The sequence below is a fragment of the Protomyctophum parallelum genome (assembly GCF_964188405.1).
Source record: "Protomyctophum parallelum genome assembly, chromosome: 11".
Classification (NCBI taxonomy): Eukaryota; Metazoa; Chordata; class Actinopteri; order Myctophiformes; family Myctophidae; genus Protomyctophum; species Protomyctophum parallelum.
The window spans coordinates 25650225-25669889 of NC_139707.1; the positions used below are offsets into that span (position 1 = coordinate 25650225).

A 19665-nucleotide genomic window follows, 5' to 3' on the forward strand; every position below is an offset into this window, starting at 1 on the left:
TCTCGTAAACCATTGGATCAATCAGCTCCACATGTCTTATGCACATTACCAGTTGGTAATGTGCATAAGACATGTGGAGTGAGTACAACACACTCATTTATTTTATGTATATGTATATGCTAGTCCTCACCCGTTCTGAATATATGAACACCAAATGATGTACAGTGTGGGTAATGCAATGTAATAGATCACATTACTGATAGGGAGGGAATTGTTAGCAGATGATCTTGGGAAGTTGGGTTGGGCACAAAAGTAGGCTAATATTATTATGTAAGATGGATGGATGGACAGACGGATGGACGCCTGTATGTATTTTATTATTGTATTTTACCGATGGCACGGGATCTGTCTTCCCCCTCCGTCGAGTGGTGGATTATATTATTGATATGTTATGGTCCAACAGATATAAAAGTAGGCCTACACAGTAATGTAACATTGGGAATGTAACCAAATCATCCAAATGGACCTGCTCATTACATGTTGTGGTGTCGAAACACCTTTAGGCTACTGGGAAAGTCACAGTGCATGTGTGGACGTCTGGACGATAACGCACAGTGGAGGAGGGCGGACAGTGTGGTGTCGAAACAGCACATGTGTTCACGTTAACGCACGTAACTGCTAATTCTGGCCAATTCTTGCTAATTCCCCAGTCCAACTTTGTGGCTGCTAAATCCCCCGTCCCGGGCGGAATGGGTGTCGAAAAACCCTGTTTGTATTTGTCTGGTACGGCGAAGGAGGTGCTTTCGCTGTGTGTGTCAGTGCAGGCTTTCAGCTGTCTGTCTGCCATGCACCCCCCGCTGTTTCAGCAAAAATTCACCCGTGTCTGGTTTGAAGTTATATCGACTGATGTGCAAACATTACGAAAGTGTCAAATAACTGTAGTATGTGGCCGAGATGTTTTCCCCATGTTGCTCTTCTGCCTGCCAGAGTGTGAAGCCCAGCACACACCGGGTGTGCAGCGATGCGGCACAGGCGTTGCCGCGCGGCAACGCCTGGAAAATAGAACGGTGGCGTATCGGAACGTCAGGCGAGGCGTGAACCCGTGTCGGACGCCGCCGGTGTGGGATAGGTTCATTGAAAATAACGGAGGCGGCTGTTTTGACGCGCAGCGTTCGCAGATGGTGTGTGTAGGGCTTAATTCCTAAAGGGGAGGTGCGGTGGAGAAGGCAATGGGAATGTTCCACGGAAAACTGTGACCCATACATTAATCTGTGTCCCTCCCAACATACATTTCACTTGTGACACGTGATCTGTGGGATGATGGTGGGGCTATGAGTTGTTTCAGACGAAAACGAAAAAGAAAAAAGTAAATTAAGATAGTGCCGGCAATTATTTGGTGCTTGTAAGCATTTCACATTGAAGCGAGAGCACAGGGCCGTCTGGCCAGAGGTGCGTGTAGGCTGTCCGTGCGCCGGGGCATGGTGAGATGGGCCCCTAAGCGAGCAGCAGTCTTGCTCTGTGCTAAGGAAGTGGTTATACAGACAGACCGACTTTCGTAGAATTAATAGATAGATATATAAGACTTAAAATGATAATGTGATGGCTGCCTTGGATGGCTTACTGGCTAATGGCTGGCTGGCTAGGCCGGCCAACTGACTGACTGGCTGGCCGGGGTTCATATAATCTATGTAGGGAGGTCTGGGCTTTATGCTAGAAACCCCTGTGTGGGCCCCAGCAGCAGTGGGTTTCTGTGTGTGTGTGTGTGTGTGTGTGTGTGTGTGTGTGTGTGTGTGTGTGTGTGTGTGTGTGTGTGTGTGTGTGTGTGTGTGTGTGTGTGTGTGTGTGTGTGTGTGTGTGTGTGTGTGTGTGTGTGTGTGTGTGTGTGTGTGTGTGTGTGTGTGTGTGTGTGTGTGTGTGTGTGTGTGTGCCCTATCTTTTCCTGTCCATCATGTCTTCCATTTGCAAATATTGTCTTGCCATGACCGTTTGAAGGGTTTACACTGCCCTGTGCATGGCTGTCATTACAATCACTCACACAGGGTAAATAATCTATATCTTTGCGTGTGTGTGCGTGCACGTGTGTACCGTGGTGATTGGGGCTCAGGGCCAGACGTGCTTCAGCATTAATCAAGCCTGACTGCTGAATCGCTGGCCTCTGTCGGAGAACACACACACACACGCTCGCGCACACAAACACACACACACACACACGTTCACTGTGACTCGAGTCTCTTTATGTTTATGTCCAACAATATATTTTCTTTCTTATATCGATTTGGTTTCCCGAGTAGGTTAAAACAAACACTAGGAATGATTTGGAAATACTCCAGTACTTGACCCAGTCTATGGACTATGTGAGCTTGTAGACTTACAGTATGTATGCCTCCAGAGCTCTGTGATTTGTATCCCAGCCACCCACAAACTTGCACCTTCTCTGAACTCCTAGCATGCCTGGGGGCTCTGTCCAAGGGACCTTAAATCAGACTTTGAATTGTGCAATGTGACACACTGAGAAAAGATAATAATAATTTTAATTTTAGTTGGTGCGGTTTGCATTAGCACTGCTGCTTTGTCAACCACACCAATGACATGCAGTTGAAGCGCGGTCGCTCATTTAGTGAACAGAATTTCTACCACAATGAGATAAATAAATGCAACTGGATTCAGATGTTACAGTAACTTCAGGGGTAGCCTTCCCTAATCCTTACCCTGTCAGGGTTTACAAGACTGTCGACAGTCGTTCACTTCCTGTGAACCATACGGCAAATGTATAAGCTACTTCGTCTTATGGCGGGCCACTGCGCACTAGTTCACAATGCGCTGAGGACGCGCCACATTGTGAGCTTGTAGATCCGCACCCAATTTCGAATTAAGCAATATTACACCAAGACGGTGTGCGTCGCCGTCATTAATGGCACGCCCATGCGTTGCTGCAGGAACCGATAGGCGAGTTCCGTAGCCACTCTGGCTGAAAAGTCCCATGAAAACTGCTAGCCTAGCCACCCAACCGGCTCTGCTCTAGGAGCAGCTATAGCAGGACTCAGCCCAGCTGAGGGGCGATAGCCCCTCCTATGTCCAGCTTTTGGTGTGTGTAACCCACATTTTGTCCTAACACAAACATTAAATGCCATTGACAATGAATCAGTCATTTTGAGTGTAACATTGAGTAACACAAACATTAAAGACGAAGGTGAGGAGTGAGGACGCAAATTCTTATTGGCCGGAATGAGATGATGTACTATGATGATGTACGATAAGAGCACCCCTCACTTCACACAGGTGTGATATTTATGTTTTGATTAGGTGTGCCATCATGCTCGTTTAAGCATGGCTATTTCAACTAATCAGATTGTTTCCTCGGAAAGGTTGTATAATCACGTTCACACCAGCACAAATGAACCGCACTAAAACATCCAGGTGTGAAGGCTCTCTCAAATGTACTTGGGTGCCCACACATAAGCACTTGGCATACTTTTTTGGGAATGTCATTATAGAGATATTTAAGCCAATCTACAAGCTCAAGCTCACAACACATCAGATCTTAACACGTTGTGTGCCTGTAGATCGGGTATAACAAAACGGATATGGCATAAATGGTAAAATCTTGAGAGAGTGCGTGCATGCGTACGTTTGCGCATCACAATGTCAGACAAAGGGCTCCTTAATGTTCAGTTTCTAGTACAAACGCAATTCATGTAGAAACAATACCAGGTTTCAGCAATACACATGTTGATGTTTTTGCCAATAATGTTTGTCGGTCTGTATTTAAGTGTGGCTCTGTGTGTATATTTGCACTGGCAGGTGGACAGCGACACCATTTGGAACGAGATCCATTCATCCAGCGCTGCTCGTCTGGCCGTGGGTTCAGTGGTGGAGTTGGTCTTCAAGGTGGCGTCTGGAGAACTCAAGGTTAGTCAAGTTACTTCTACTATCTGGCATACCTGTTTTTGGCATGTGATTATAGCCAAACAACAAACATTGTTCTTAATGTGTGGTAAAACTATGACGAAAAATGATCGTCGACTACCTTTTTTCACAGAAGAAAACTAAATGAAAACTAAGCCATGATGACTAAAACTGTAACTAAATGTACTGACAATTTCGTTAACAAATTTAAAAACTAGAGTGTTCCGCTCTGATAATAGCGGATCTTCAGCATGCAACCAAATGTAAAATCTGCCATTACGACGCCATCAAGGCTCGTCAAAATATTGTTTTTAATGGACAATACCAACTGTAGATTTAGTCAACTAAAATCGCATGACATTTAGTTGACTAAAACTAGACTAACACTGAAACATTTCAGGTGACTAAAATAGGACTAAAATTTTATACATTTGTATTCAAAAGACTATAATGACTAAAACTGAATCAAAATTAGCTGTCAAAATCTACACTACTCTTGAGCTCCCATCTCTTATGGAGAGGCAGGAATGTGCTTCCTTCCCCAAGGCTCTCATTAGCACCTCTCAGACAGACCCCCCCCCCCCCACACACACACACACACACACACCACCCTACACCGCTGTCTCGCCTGCCTGCCTGCCAGCCAGCCAGCCTTCCTGTGTCTGTGGCTGCGCCTGCCTGGCAGCGCCCGTGCTCAGTGTTTGAACCCAGCGGGACGGCTGGGTGCTCGGGCACCGCTATAGTGCAACAATCACTGCTAACAGGCGTACTTTATTAGCCACACACCACAACCACCTGCAGCGCAGCAGGCATGCCCGGCGTTAGCCTAGCTGCTCCGCCACATCACCGCCGCGTAATGACATTCCTCACAGAAATCGTATAGCCTGCCATGCTAAATGCCCACATGGCGCTTTGGCGAGGAATGCTATCTTTCATTACTTCCTGTACGTGCGTGATTGAATTACCACAAAATATGTAAGTCAGGTTGCAAAACTGCATTTTTATTAGTTTTATTTTGTTTTTTCATGAGATGAAACCGGGCATTTTTAATTCATGAAAAATACCTACAGTACTTCCTTCAATTAGGGTTGAAGTTACTTACCCTCAACTTAACCTGATCTTAACACATTTACACGCACGCACGCATGCACGCACACACACACAGTCACACAGACACACACATTCTTTAGACACACTTTCTTGCTGCCCTGCCCTCCAGGGATCCTCCATAGCCCCAAAGAATTTGATAAATCTTCAAAACGCTCTCTTATTGAGCATCACACTCTCACTCGTTCCAGTCACCCCCCCCCCCCCCTTTCTCTCTCTCTCTTTCTCTCTCCCTCCCCAATTCCACCTCGACACACAAGACAGGCTTCAATAACGGGGTGTCCTCCTCTCTGGCCAGCTGGGGTGGTTGTTTCTAGAAGGAACGATCCCCTGGCCAGCTGCTAATCCACAGCAGCTGCCTCAACATCATTATCCAGAGCCTGCCTCGCTCTGCATCGACCCTTACATCTATCTAACGTTCCTCGCACCGCACCGAGAGAGACCCCTGGAAGCAGTGGGCCGGCGGTCCCACAGGTCCCCATATTAACACAGCAGCCCCCAACTGACCCTTCGCAGCAGCCTCAGAGTGTGTGTGTGTGTGTGTGTGTGTGTGTGTGTGTGTGTGTGTGTGTGTGTGTGTGTGTGTGTGTGTGTGTGTGTGTGTGTGTGTGTGTGTGTGTGTGTGTGCATGCGTGCGTTAATCAGCATTCTAGAGCTTGTGAGGACATTCTTGGGAAGTGGTCAGTTTGTTCGAATACATGATTTAAGGTTAAGTCAACCACTTAAGCCCTTATGTAGCTACTTTGACACAAGACAAATAGCAAAAATACTCCATCTACATTCTACAGTAAGCTCACGACAACACGTTTGGAGCTCAATAGATTGGCTATTTTTGCAATATTTGCAATGTATTTGTTTATTTAGATTTTGACATGCTATACTGTGTACAACTGTACACTGTATAGATATAGTTAAAGATGTATAAATGGCATGTGCAAAATATAGGGATACAGTGGTGAGGATTAATTCTACATCTACTGTATACTGGGGGCTTTCGGTGGGGTTCCAGTACAGTACAGTATGTGTCGTATCAGTGGCTGTGTGAAGACGTTGCTATGTTACCTATAATCCATTCATGCCTGGTGGAGGGGAAAAGAACTGGTTGGAATAACGTGTTCCTTCCACACGCTACGTCCTACCAGGTAAATTCCGCCAGGTAAATTCCGCCCTGTGAAAAGAAGCGGCCTGGACTCATGCATACAGTATGGAAGCATGAGGTCAGTACGTTACTCTCCCTAGTTTGTCAGAGGGAGTATAGCGCCCAGGATTACATTAGATAATTGACACTGGGTGAAATAATGGGTTGCAAAGAAATTAAGAATTATAACCCATTATAAGAATTATAATCACTGGGAATTCAATTCAGTATTTAAGTCCGACGTCATGTTGTAGTGCTACGTTACGTCCGGGTCCAAGTGGCACCAGCTCCCGTCCGCATCCCATTGTAAATAGAATATCTAAACGCGTGAATCTTTTTAAATTGACGTTATTTTTCAGAAAGGAAACCATAGAGGGTCTTAATGCTTCCAACTCGAGTAGAATTATTAATGTTTTGTACAAGTGTCCATGACAACAAAAATATATGATGTGGAGACAATAAAGACTATTATTATCATTATTATTGAAGGTGGCAACAGTCCATTTGCTCAGTAAAATATTTCGGGGGATATTTAGAATGTGTGCAGGCTTGAGTATGTTGAATCTAGTTTGCATTAATGAGGATTTAGTTGACACAATAAAGAATATAATAAAATGGCGATAGTATTCCATGTGGGGCAGACGGCCTGTCACAGCCAGATTTTGGAGAGCAGCGCAGCTTTGTTGTTGCGAGGAAAGAGGTAAAATGAGACTTTCGTGATTGTTTTCGTCTCAGATTTAGTCCGACGGAGCGTCACAGTATAACTCCATGGGGACACAAAAGCGACACAAAAGTAGGACCCGGAAGTATCTCAGGAGGGAGCGCTCACGTCACAGCTAAAATACTGAATTAGGTGTGAGCTGCATGGGGATTTGATGACATTGTCAGGGTCGACATGAGTCGCGTCTGTGCGTGCGACCCGTGCGTGCGTGCGCGCACATGTGTCTGTTCTATGTTGTGCTGTATTTCGTTAACCCTGAAGTGTAAATGATAGTTGTTTCCATTGACAGAATGGTTTCGCTGTCGTACGGCCCCCTGGACACCATGCGGAGGAGAGCACGCCTATGTAAGTAATCCATCGCTTACGAAGTCTCTTGACCAAGCATATATTAACGCCTGGTCTACAAGATTCGTTACACCACCAAGATACCCATGTACATATCTAAATACTTCCTTAATGTCAACAAAGTCCACAATCACGACACCAGAGAGAGTTCAACAAACCACGTGCAACCCCGATTCGGCTCAGATTTGCTCCTATGCCACTAAAATGTGGAACGCACTACCAACAACCATTAAGAAATGTGAATCCCTAGACTAGTGCTTTTCATGGTTTTCATCCTCGTAACAGTTTTGTATTGACTGATTTCAATCAATCAATGTACTGCCATGAATATTTAACTGAAATAACCCTCACTGACAGCTAGTTTTCGTTTTTCCTTACATTTTCAAGTTGTCACACAATATTTGTTTATTTTTCGACCCATTCCTCCAATCGATTACAGTCTCTGTGCTTCCGTGATTTTTTTTAAAGGTGAGTCGTTTGGCCTATGCCAAGTTAGGGGCGATTGAAAATACCCTGTTTTGACAAAACGCAGCGAAAGTCATGAAGCGGAGAAAAAGTTGTTTCTGTGAATCTTTTTAACATGTACTGTAGTAGATTCAATAGCTATTCACGAGAGGCTGTTGAAGGGGAGAAACGTTTACTGAAGCACACTAGGAGGATGTTTCTCTCACTTCTCTCTTTCTCTCTCAACCCTCGATATGTCCGACTGCCTGGCATTCCATCCGTCTTATCTTTTGTACCTGCAGGGGTTTCTGTTACTTCAACTCAGTGGCCATCGCTGCCAAGCTCCTACAGCAGAGGCTCAGTGTCAGCAAAATCCTCATTGTGGACTGGGTGAGTTCAATATGACACGCACAGCAAGCCTGCCTGCCTGCTCACTCACTTCAAGTGCCTTTTTATTTTCATGATGAATTAGCCATTGTACACACAGCGTAATCCTGTGAGGTGTGCACACATTTATTACAGAGCATCCCCGACTGTTTTCTGCTTGTCTGTTTTCTGCAGTCATGGGTTTGCAACCGCCTGTGGTTTGCAACCGCACACAAAATAGTGTTTCTTCAACACAGTACAGTGCCTGTGGCCAGAAGTTAAGTGACCGCAGAGGGTATTTTGCACAAAACCTGTGGGAGGAATTCCAAAAAGTATTGAAAAATCACACTTGTGTGAAGCGAGCGGGGCCATTCATCACAATGATGTCAACAACATGACGTCACAGACATTTCATGCTGAAAATGCACATTTCGTACATATATATTTAAAAAGTTTAAGTGGGGGCCTGGGCCATGGCTCAGTGGTCCAGGGCCCAGGCACCTTGGCTGGTAATCCAGTGTGCAGCGTGTTCGACTCCCCCCATCTTCCCCCCATCTCTCTCCCCATTTCCTGTCAGCCTACTGTCTGTCCCTCCATAAAATATATAAAATAAAGGCGAAAGCCACAAAAAAACATTAAAAAAAAAAAGTTAAAGTGGGTGTTAACACCACAAATTGGAGGATTTGAGTTCAGTAGTAACATTAACTAATGGTTTGGTTTCTGAGATTTAAAAATATATATACTTTAATGGGAAATCACATTTTAAAATGACATAATGAAATACATACATTTTTGGCTACTGCAAAACAAATCGATTTCCCCATTTGTGTCATCAAAAATGTGGGAAGAGTAGCACAGCAACGTTTTGCGGGTATAATAAAGAATAATATGTACGATTGCTATACTGTGGTTGCATGAGGCAACCACACTAATAAGTCAAATCACAATGGCGGTGAAAGCAAAGTAGCTGGGTGTCGTGTGGTTTATGTGGGCTGTATTCTGTGTTGTACATGCACTAATAATAGGCATTATAGCATTATCACTTCATGTTTTTCCTCCAGTTGCATATTTGTTTTATGATGAGTTTCAAAGAGAGGGTGGAAATACAGTGGGTGGGTTTTGAGGAGGACCTGCAACATAAACGGCCCTCAATAACGGTCGGAAACAATGACAGCGTTGTCGGGCCTGTGCACAACAGCCACAACCAGACATTTGTCAAGAAGACAGTGTCTAGAAACATCAGCTATTTGGGCCAGACACTGTCCCCGTCCCTTCCTTAAAAGGAGCTCCAAACAAATCGTTCAAGAGACGAAAAATATCCATTACGGCAAATGAGCATGACGAAACCTTGCCCGTTGTCCCTGAATGCTGCCCTACGGTGGCTGGCTATGGCCATCCCCAGAGCTCTTTGAAGATACTTTTCATTTCCTCTCTGTCTGTCATGGGGGGGAAGAGGGGGGGCTGCTGTGGCTTACTGTCGTGCCACAGTGCAGGGACGTGTCATGATGCCAACCCTCCAGCCAAAAGGGACATTTTTTGGAGCCATTGTATTAAAACATTCCTAGGATGTGGCGGATTGAGGTCACTTTTATATGGCTGTCTTGTTGACGGAATGAAATGAATAGGTATTGTTTGCTAAAGAGCTGCAATTCTTTTTATTTTATTTCTTTATTGTGTGTCTGTCCGTCCCAGTCAACGTCACATCGGGCCTCAGCCGGGACGTGGACTAATTGTCTGGCAGCTTTTCAGTGATGATTCCATTGTGTCCCTGTATAGATGTAGGCCTCGGTTCTCGTTTGGATTTTGTCTTAACCAAAATTAATTAGCCACATGAACCCTAGTATCCCTATTTTGGGCATGTCGTAATAGGCAGGGGGGGAAAAGTGGCAGATCTACAAGCTCACAACACATCTCAACACGGTGCTTTTGCAAGCTTTTAGATTTGCTATTTTTGGGTGAAGAGATCTGCTGTAGAGGAGGAAAGGGGGACCCTGGGCAATGAGGTATGCAGTATAGAGCGTTGCAGTCCCGCCCCCTTTCATGACAACGCCAGGCCCAGGAAATGAATCCCAATGCATTTTTCCATAGACATTTCAAAAAGTATTTATTTAAAGACCTTTTAAGTGTCGTACGAAGCCAACTCTTGTCGTGACAAATCATGACAACACACACAATATTTTGGACCAAACAAATAATTGCAAAGAAGAAAAACAACAAAAAAAGTGTTGTAACCTGCCGTTTCTTTCTACTTTCTAATTCTTTGTTTGGCCCGGAAAATTGTCTTTGTTGTCATGATTTGTCACGACAAGAGTTGGCTTTGTCCGCGGCGTAAACGTCTTTAAATAAATACTTTCTGAAAAGTCTATGAGGAAAATGAACGGGATTGCAATGCTCTATAGGGTTTGGTTTAGGTGGTTTGTAACATAACTTGTTTTCCCCCTACTATAGAGGCTATGTGCTTGACGACATCATACCTAACTCATCTATCTTTACTGGTTTATAGGATGTCCACCATGGTAATGGCACCCAACAGGCCTTCTACAGTAATCCCAACATCCTCTACCTGTCACTCCATCGCTACGACGACGGAAACTTCTTCCCTGGCAGTGGGGCCCCTGACGAGGTGAGGAGACTGATCTGTCTGTGCTTGTCATTTGAGTGACTGCACAGTATTAAATCATAGATGTTACAAAAGTCATTGCCCTTTCATTTCTGGACATATTCCAAAACTGCCATCCAAAACAAAGAAGTGACCACAGGTCGGAAAAGTCGGGTACTGCAGGGAAAGTGTTTTAAGCTCTTAAAAATCTGAATGAGAATTGGAGTATTTGCATTCAAAACCAACCTTTTTTTTACACACCAACTGCCATGGACAGAGATCTCCGTCTTTTCAAATTCATCGGTCTACTGCCATGGACAGAGATCTTTGTCTTTTAATTACTGCTGGGCCGTTATCGGCGTTAACGTGTTGCGTTAACGCGAGACTCTTATCGCACGATAAAAAAAATAACAAAGTTGGATCTGGGAGCTGGGTCTGCATATGGGCCAGGAGGCCCACATGTGCGTGTGTGTTCACGTGCGCGCACATGTGCGTGTGTGTGTGTGAGAGGAGGCGGCGATATTCATACTGTAAGTTCTGGGACATAAAATTGCACTAAATACTGCTATCCATGATGGCAGCAGGCTAGCTGTTGTGCTAAGCTAAATCATCATTCATGCATCACAACCAAAACAAACACCGCTAGGACTAGCTTTAACGGTTGCCACAAGAAACAAGCAACCAGGTCTACGAAAATGTTAACAGGCCAGATCAAGTTCAGAAAATCCGACAAAGTCAGAAAATCTAAAACAAGCAACTATAGTGCTGACTGTCAAACATCATTGTCCAATGTTTTAGAGCAGTGGTTCTCAAACATTTCCATGTCAAGGACCACCAATATTTTAAATAAACTTTACAGATAAACAAGTCCAAAGTAGCTTATAATGACTAGACTTGGCAACAGTTCTACAAAGATGAAATATAAGGTATTACTAGGCTAGTTGTATTGTTAATATCCAGAATTTAAATCTTCAAACTGAGATATATTTTATAACTGTTAGCACAATCATATCTTAAATTATATATTTTATGACTGTTATCACGGTCATCATGAATAAACAATTTAAACACACGTACATCTTATTGAACATTATTTTCATTACCAATTATCATAGGGCTCCTGGTCTAATGGGCCACCTGGCCTATGCCCACCACTACTTTGAATGTTTTCTATTGATTCAGTTCAAGATGAACGCTAAGCTACTGTCTATCAGCATCTCCGTGTCTAGGAGATAATTATACCCTAGCGCACAATGCGATGCGTTGAAGATCAGTTCTTGTCGCCAAGTGACACTGTCAATTCAATTCAAAGGGCTTTATTGGCACGAGAAAACATACGTTTACATTGCCAAAGCACAATACAACAATACAGCAATACAATCTGTCACTGTCATGTGATTTGTTTTATTTTAGGCATTATTCTATGTATATACTTACATCACTGATCAAAGCGTGTGTGTATTTCTGTGTGTGCTCTAGGTGGGCAATGGAGCAGGCATGGGGTTCAACGTTAACATGGCGTTCACCGGAGGGCTGGAGCCTCCCATGGGCGATGTTGAGTACCTGGCCGCCTTCAGGTAAGCCTGAAGGCCTCGTGGCCTGTTTTTGATCGGACGTTCTGTGGCGTGAGTGTGCCAAACGTAGGCCTTCTTCGGACACAGCATGGCACTAAATGCTTAACACGAGGACTCAAGCCACACAAGACCTAGTGAAATGAAAAATAAGTTTTCTTTCCACACTTTTAGACCATATCCGTGGGCAAAAGTCCATAAAAAAGACAATTTTAATGAATTCCTTTGAACGAAAAAGTGCTGCGTGATGACGTGTAGATGCTCACATGCATATACATTAATCTTGATTTAATTCACCTGTTTGATTCCGATTGCTGAATCGTCCTCCAAACACAGTTGGTTTTGATTACAGAACTACTCTTTTTTTATCTCATTCAAGATGACATCCAGACAGTGTCAACTCATTTAAAACTTAATCATCACCCTAAAATATGTATCTGAAAACATTATAGGTTAGAAATAATCCACGAGCTTTGCTGCCAGTCTTTCTGTCACTTTGTAAACAAACACTGTGTGCATGCATTGTGCATTGTGCATATTTTAGCGTGCTGATTACGTTTAAAATGAGTAATACACTAGATGTCATCTTGAATAAAACGGAGTAGTCATCAATATCAGCTGTGTTTGGAGGAACGTGCAGATGGCACAGCAATGGGACCACTTGGCCACGTTTTGTCATCACGCAGCACGTTTTCGTTTCAAAGGAAGTAATTACAATTGTGGTATGTGGTATGAGTGGTATGGACTCAATATAAAAATACACAAAAATGGACATTTTCCCATTGTATTGGCATCTATTGTAGGTACGGTATGGCCATGATGACTACGGATATATGCTCTAAAAGTGTGAATTTTTTTTTTTTCATTTCACTATACCTTTAATATCAGAGACCCAATGCTTTGATGAACCGAGAAATATTTATATGATCAATAAAGAAATCCCATTCCAAAGACGAGAACATTGAACATGTTCTCACAACAGTCTTCATGTGAAGACCATTTTGAATATGGCCAATTATATGAGCACTGCGATGCAGTCTGACTGCATGTCACAGTACGTTTTTTCCCACTCACAGTACGTGAGTCAATGGCTACATTTACATGAAGGGTGATCATTCTGAATAAATACTTCCGAATAAAATACATCCGATGTAATGTTTTTTGCCGCGAGTTTACATGGGAAATGGTCATTCCGAATGAGTGTTTATATGGAGAAGTGATAGAAGACATGATACATGTTAATTCACGTGAAACTACGCCATCTGTTGGACACATAAAATATAGGCAGTTCATTCATTGTGACTGTCTCAACAATACAAACATATTACAGACGAAAGACGATACTTTGAAATCCCATCATTTCATTCCGCAGTAGCTTTGAGGCTGCTGGTTGGATAGGGACGGGCAAATATATTTACCGTCTTTTTTTCCCCACCCGCTGCGGCTCCGCTTCTCCGCTGGGAAGGTGATCATCTCGTTTTTATTTGTACTTTATTATCTACAGCACGGCCAGGGCACGTCGCAACACTGATTATTATTATATCGGGTCGCTCGTTATTTTTGAGAGAGAGAGAGAGAGAGAGAGAGAGAGACCGTTGAACACACACACACACACACACATACACACAGATCAGGGTTATCGTCATCTGCTGCGCGAAATAACGCGCTCTATGTGCAAACTCCTCGGCGCGCCTTGGATATGAGCGCCTTGGAGCATGCTCAGAAAGACCAGAATGAACTTACATCCGAATTAGTGTATGTATGAGTCCAATTTTCTTTTAATCGCATTGAACATCGGAGTAATCCGGCCAGTGACATCGGAATGGTTTTTAGATCGCATCGAGTGTTTTCATTCGGATGTAAGTTTTTGTAGGTGTTTACATAACAACGTTTAATAGGATTGAAATTCTATTCGGAATGAAAAGGGGATTTAACTGCTCATGTAAACGTAGCCAATGATAGCTCAGATTTTAGGATGTGCTGTGAATCCCATCTGATGTGCGTAGATCCAAAGAATAGTGGCATTCTGGGCATTTCCTTTTGTCACAGAGCCATTCTGTGTGTGTGTGTGTGTGTGTGTGTGTGTGTGTGTGTGTGCGCGTGTGTGTGTGCGCGTGTGCGTATGTGTGTTGGGGGGGGGGGTGAGTATGTAATATATGATGCGTAGTAAAACATGACCTGGCTGCGACCGTTTAGGTGGTAGCTGTTCCTATCTAATGCCAGGTCTGAATTCTATTAGGTCCGCTGTCTGGGGCTATTTATAACCTCAAACAGACAGACACGCACGTGCAAGGCACACACACACGTTATGCATACAAGCATGCTAAAACAGGCATGTGCTCACCCAGAGATGTACACCACACACACACACACACACACACACACACACACACACACACACACACACACACACACACACACACACTCAGACACACATGGCAGTGCTGTTCATACAGTCATGCCCTACCACCATATGGTATATGGAGTATAGGTCTGGATTGGTTCCAGCCTTCTTTGAAGATGAGCCTGTGTGTCTGTGTGTCCATCTGGCCCCATTGCAGACACATCAAACCGACAGGCCAATGTCGACTGGCCGCCGTCGGCACGCAAAAACCCTACCCCCCCCCCCCCCCCCACACACACACACACACACACACACACACACAGCACCCCCTATCCCCCCCCCCCCCCCACGCCCTCGGCCGGAAGCACACCTTGGCCCGTTAATGAAGCCCAGACGACTCTGTGCTCTTCATCCTCCTCTCACTGCCCCATGTCATCCTCATGCCCTCTCTCTGATGTCCACCTGCACCTCTCACTGCCCCATGTCATCCTCATGCCCTCTCTCTGATGTCCACCTGCACCTCTCACTGCCCCATGTCATCCTCATGCCCTCTCTCTGATGTCCACCTGCACCTCTCACTGCCCCATGTCATCCTCATGCCCTCTCTCTGATGTCCACCTGCACCTCTCACTGCCCCATGTCATCCTCATGACTCTCTCTGATGTCCACCTGCACCTCTGACTGTCGCGTAAACTATGTCACACTTAGGACAGGATTTATGAGCCAATGCTGGAGCCATGTGCAACACACGTACAGGGTGGCATACACTGTATTGTGTGTACACTGCGGTATTCTCAGGGATAATCTAACTCTGAGAGTGTACTGTAAAGGATTTTACTGTGTAGTACTGTAATATTGAATGACATTATATTAAATAATTTTACTTGGACATACTGTACATATTGAAAGGGAGTATTTGCACAAGGATCATAACTGCGTTGTTACTGTAATAGTTGTTTTTTATCAAGGCAAAGAGATATGCCTCATTTTGCCAAATCTAAATAGTGTTTTTTGTTTTCTTTTTTGTTTTCTTTTTTTTGCAAATGTAGATTTTGAACTACGACCGGACTTTCACACTCACTTTTACTCCATAAGACACTTAAGGCGTTCATGGCCACAGCAGGTTCTGTTTCATGACATCATGCACATGTGATTGGACAGATGTACATACAGTACATCTGCACAGCCGTGCCACAAAAATGGAACGGTGTAGCATCACCATATAGAGAGTATGCACATGCATGATTTTCCCATCAGGACTCGCCCCCCTCATCTAGACTGAGTGGCAAAACATTGAGCAGCATGGAGTGTCGGACTTTGGAAACGCTCGTTGGAAATCACTCAACCGCCCTGCGTACCACCTGTTTCTAAATGTCACATAATGCAGGAGGCAGCAAAATGTTGTGTTATTGAAAACAAGCACTTCCAAACTCTGACACTTAGAAGAATAATCAAATGCAGGGCATTTCTTGACAGAAAGTAGCTCATAACGTTTCTATGGTGGATTTTTATGAAGCAAAAACTTTGCAGATAGAGGATAATTCAAGCTTTTCGTACAGCTGCAATGTTGGTGAGTTTAACATTGTTTAATCATTAAACAATGTTAAACTCACCAACATTAAACATTAAACTTTAATGCAATCAGACAGGACTTTTCTGTTTGGATGAATGGGCTGTCAAGACCAGAAAGTAGTTTTTTGCCACTCAGTGGGCGTTCCCGCATAACTTCCCGGTACGATGATGTCACGCGCATACCCTCTATTCATTTTAAAAGGTGCATGGTTGATCATGGTTGCATCAAGTCAACCCTACTATTGGTTAGCTCGTCTCAGGTTTAATTGCCCACAACAGCCCCGTGCCCTGTGGAATTGTCCTCAAGCAAAACGCCATGCCTGCCTACTTATTATAAGTCGTTGTGCATTAGAGTTTCAGCTAAATACCTTGAATGTTAATGTAAATCAACATTGTTTTATTGGGAAATCCTGACAGTTCAACGAGTATGTTGGGAGAACTATGACTATATCACTGACCCTCCCAACTGAGAGGCAGCCAGCGTTCTGAGCAAGAGTTATCGTGAAAGCATTCAAATTAGGCTGTACAATTTGTTTGTACAGTAGGTATCCTTGAGCATTTAGATAAATTACGAGCAGATAAAATCTATGAAGCATATGCTGGCAGTGACTCCTTAGTAGGGAATTGCATTTACTGTAGGGTGTCATCTCATAGTGTTGCCTTTTTAAAAGGTTGGCACAACATTCTAAAAGCTCAGACTTTTGAAAACTGCTAGTGTAATTGAAAGTACTGGCTGCTTTCTACCTTGTGTGTATTTTCTGCAGGAGTTTGCACTTTAAAGGCCAGGTAGTGGCTAATATAACCTACTGTAGCTTGTCTTTCACTTACCCTGCGTTTTAACAGCGGGAGAACAGCAGCGACTCTGGGCGATACAAATCTCCTAGTGGGCGTTCCTGCTGTCATTGCCGTACGTAATGTAAACGTATCACCGTTACGCATGGAGGGTAAACAAAGCAGCGCATGAATTTGATTTTCTATCGACGGACGATGTCGTCCAAAAGATAAAATATGTTCATGTTTTTGGACAACGTTTCCTCCACCCACTTTTCAAATATCGCCTCTTTGCCTGCTATCGCCAGTAGTTGCCGGGTCCCATAGACAAATAACTTCCGCACTATAGAGGGTATGCGCATGCATAAAGGGAATGTGAATGTGACGACCTTTGCCACATGTCTTTCACCGTCTCTCCTGTCTCCTTCCTATCTATCTTCACTTGAACTATCAATAAAGGCAGAAAAGCAAAAAAAAAACAAATCATTGATTGCAGATGACAATTTGGAAAAAGCACTTTGCTGCTCACTACTTCCGTCTCATTCACTCGACAAAATGTAGACTACAAGTGATGTTGGCATGAGACATATTGTTTGAAGCACAGAGCTCCTTGATCTAAGCCCTAAAATTCTTGAAACACTTTGCTTTTTAATTGGTAAATTTAAAAAAGAAACACGTGCATATGCCGGTGCACACAGATGTTTACATCCTCACCTACATCTATACGAGTGCACCTGCATGCATGTATGGGATTGAGTTTACATGACACATGTGGCCGCATGTTATTTTAGACATGTACACCGTAAGTCATGTTATCAACCTCTGCGTTATGGGAGCAAAGGAGAACGGGACGGAGTGAAGGAGATGAAAAGAGCCCAGGAGTTCCTCAGTGTCACCTCTTGGACCGTGGCGTCATTCATCCTTCCCCCCAGGTTCCGATGAGTAATAGGCCCCACAGGACAACCCTGGCCATGTCTCACAGCTCATAGATCTGCCATGCAGACACACACGCGCACGTGAATGCATGGATAATTAAGCGACACACACACTCGTGCTCCACATCATGCACACACCGACACGTGTGCGTACGTACGTACGTACGTACGTAGACACATCCAGACAGACAGTACACGCACGCTCACTCACTCATGCGCCTGATTTATGCTCGCGCCCTGGTTTTGTGCATCGGAATATAGCCAATGTAAAAGCTTGTCCGTACATAAATTGGGGCAATACGCTGATACGCAATATTTGTATTGTATTAATTCTTCTCCTACCACACTGTTTATCCGTCTGTTGTGGTCCCCCCCCCCCCCTCTTTGGGAGGGGATGCGTGCCTTGCAGCCGGCACCTTCCCATTCCTGCACTGGCCTGTGCCACGTTGCATTTGCAGGGGATCAAGCCTGAGCCTCAAGAAAGCAGGGAGAAAAAAGATAAGAAAATTGGCCCTAATGAAAACCAGAAGCACGGGTCTCTCTCTCTCTCTCTCTCTCTCTCTCTCTCTCTCTCTCACCTCCCCCTCCTTTCCTTTCACTCCTTCTTTCGCCATGAACTTGGAAAGAAGAGAGAGGAGGAGAATTAAACTTAATTCAAACCAGCTCTCCACAGCGCCAGATGACAGGGCTTTGAAGTGTGTGTGTGTGTGTGTGTGTGTGTGTGTGTGGTGTGTGTGTGTGTGTGTGTGTGTGTGTGTGTGTGTGTGTGTGTGTGTGTGTGTGTGTGTGTGTGTGTGTGTGTGTGTGTGTGTGTGTGGTGGTGCATACTGTATATGTTTGCATGCGAGCGAGTGTGTTTGTGTGTATGTACGTACGTCTGTTTTACGCTCTCTCCCTCCCTCTCCTCTGCTCCTACTTTTTGTGAATGCAGAGGAAAGCCTTTCGAGCTCTGCCACGGTTAACCCCTTGTTGTCCAGTTTGACGAGCAGTACACCTTCCAAATAACGGGGTCTGTATTTCCTTGCCCATAGGCCTTGGCACTCCCCCGTTCAGGGGTTGGCTGAGGTTGACAGTGTGCACGCATCTATCCCGCTGGTGGTCAGACCTACTTCCAGGCTCTTACTAATTAGTCCCAGTCCAAACCCAGCTGGGGAAATCTAGGAATTAGCCTGTAACGGTAATTAGCGTTTGGTAAACTCCAGCGTAGAGGACAGCGGCGTGGTGGATAGATGGCAGGCCTGATTAGAGAGGCTGTTCCTGTGAGCGCACTGTCACAGGTGCGGTCCTCGCAGCGGCCAATGTGCACATGTCAGGTTGGGAGTTTTCGGCGGTGTCACTGACCCCTCCCATGAAACACGCCATAATGGGCACGTACAGTAAAATCCTTAGTGTTGATTTAACTCTGAGCATAGGTTACATTTGCACGTGCTCAGAGAGTCACAATGGATACATGAAGACTGAGGATAACATTAGCGACAGTCATTGATTCTTCAAATCCATATGAGTAAAACCGTAATTTGGTTATTTTTGGAACACAGTTCTTATTTTGATGCGATATAAGAAGTCTATGGGAATTCAGAACGGGGGGGGGGGGGGGGGGGGGGGCGGGGGGGACCCGCGACCCAAGTAGGATGTATAAATGACACGTTGCTCTATTACATTGAGATTGATGGGGGCAACGATGGCCTAGGCTAGTGGTTAAGTCGCACACCACATAGGCTTTCATGCCTGACAGTGTGTCCTGGGTTTGATTCCTGAACCTGGCAGTAGATTTGCTGCATGTCACTCCCAGACTCGCTCCAGGTTCTCTCTCTCCTCTGTCCTAACAAAGGGGAAAAGATAACTGTTTGTAACGAGGCATTTTAACAAGGATATGTAAATCACACTTGTGTGAAGTGAGGGGCGC

At 44.5% G+C, this 19665-nt stretch overlaps 1 protein-coding gene across 1 annotated transcript in view; it reads left to right on the forward strand.

Moving 5' to 3' along the window:
• hdac4 (histone deacetylase 4) overlaps positions 1-19665 on the forward strand; it is a gene marked incomplete at its 5' end in the record, with an annotated part of 136698 nt that overhangs the window by 86154 nt on the left and 30879 nt on the right. Inside the window, 5 exons of the mRNA XM_083776737.1 lie at positions 3742-3849; positions 7102-7157; positions 7904-7991; positions 10471-10590; positions 12046-12143. Of these exons, the coding sequence (XP_083632863.1) occupies positions 3742-3849; positions 7102-7157; positions 7904-7991; positions 10471-10590; positions 12046-12143 (470 nt within the window). The remainder of the gene's footprint in view (positions 1-3741; positions 3850-7101; positions 7158-7903; positions 7992-10470; positions 10591-12045; positions 12144-19665) is intronic.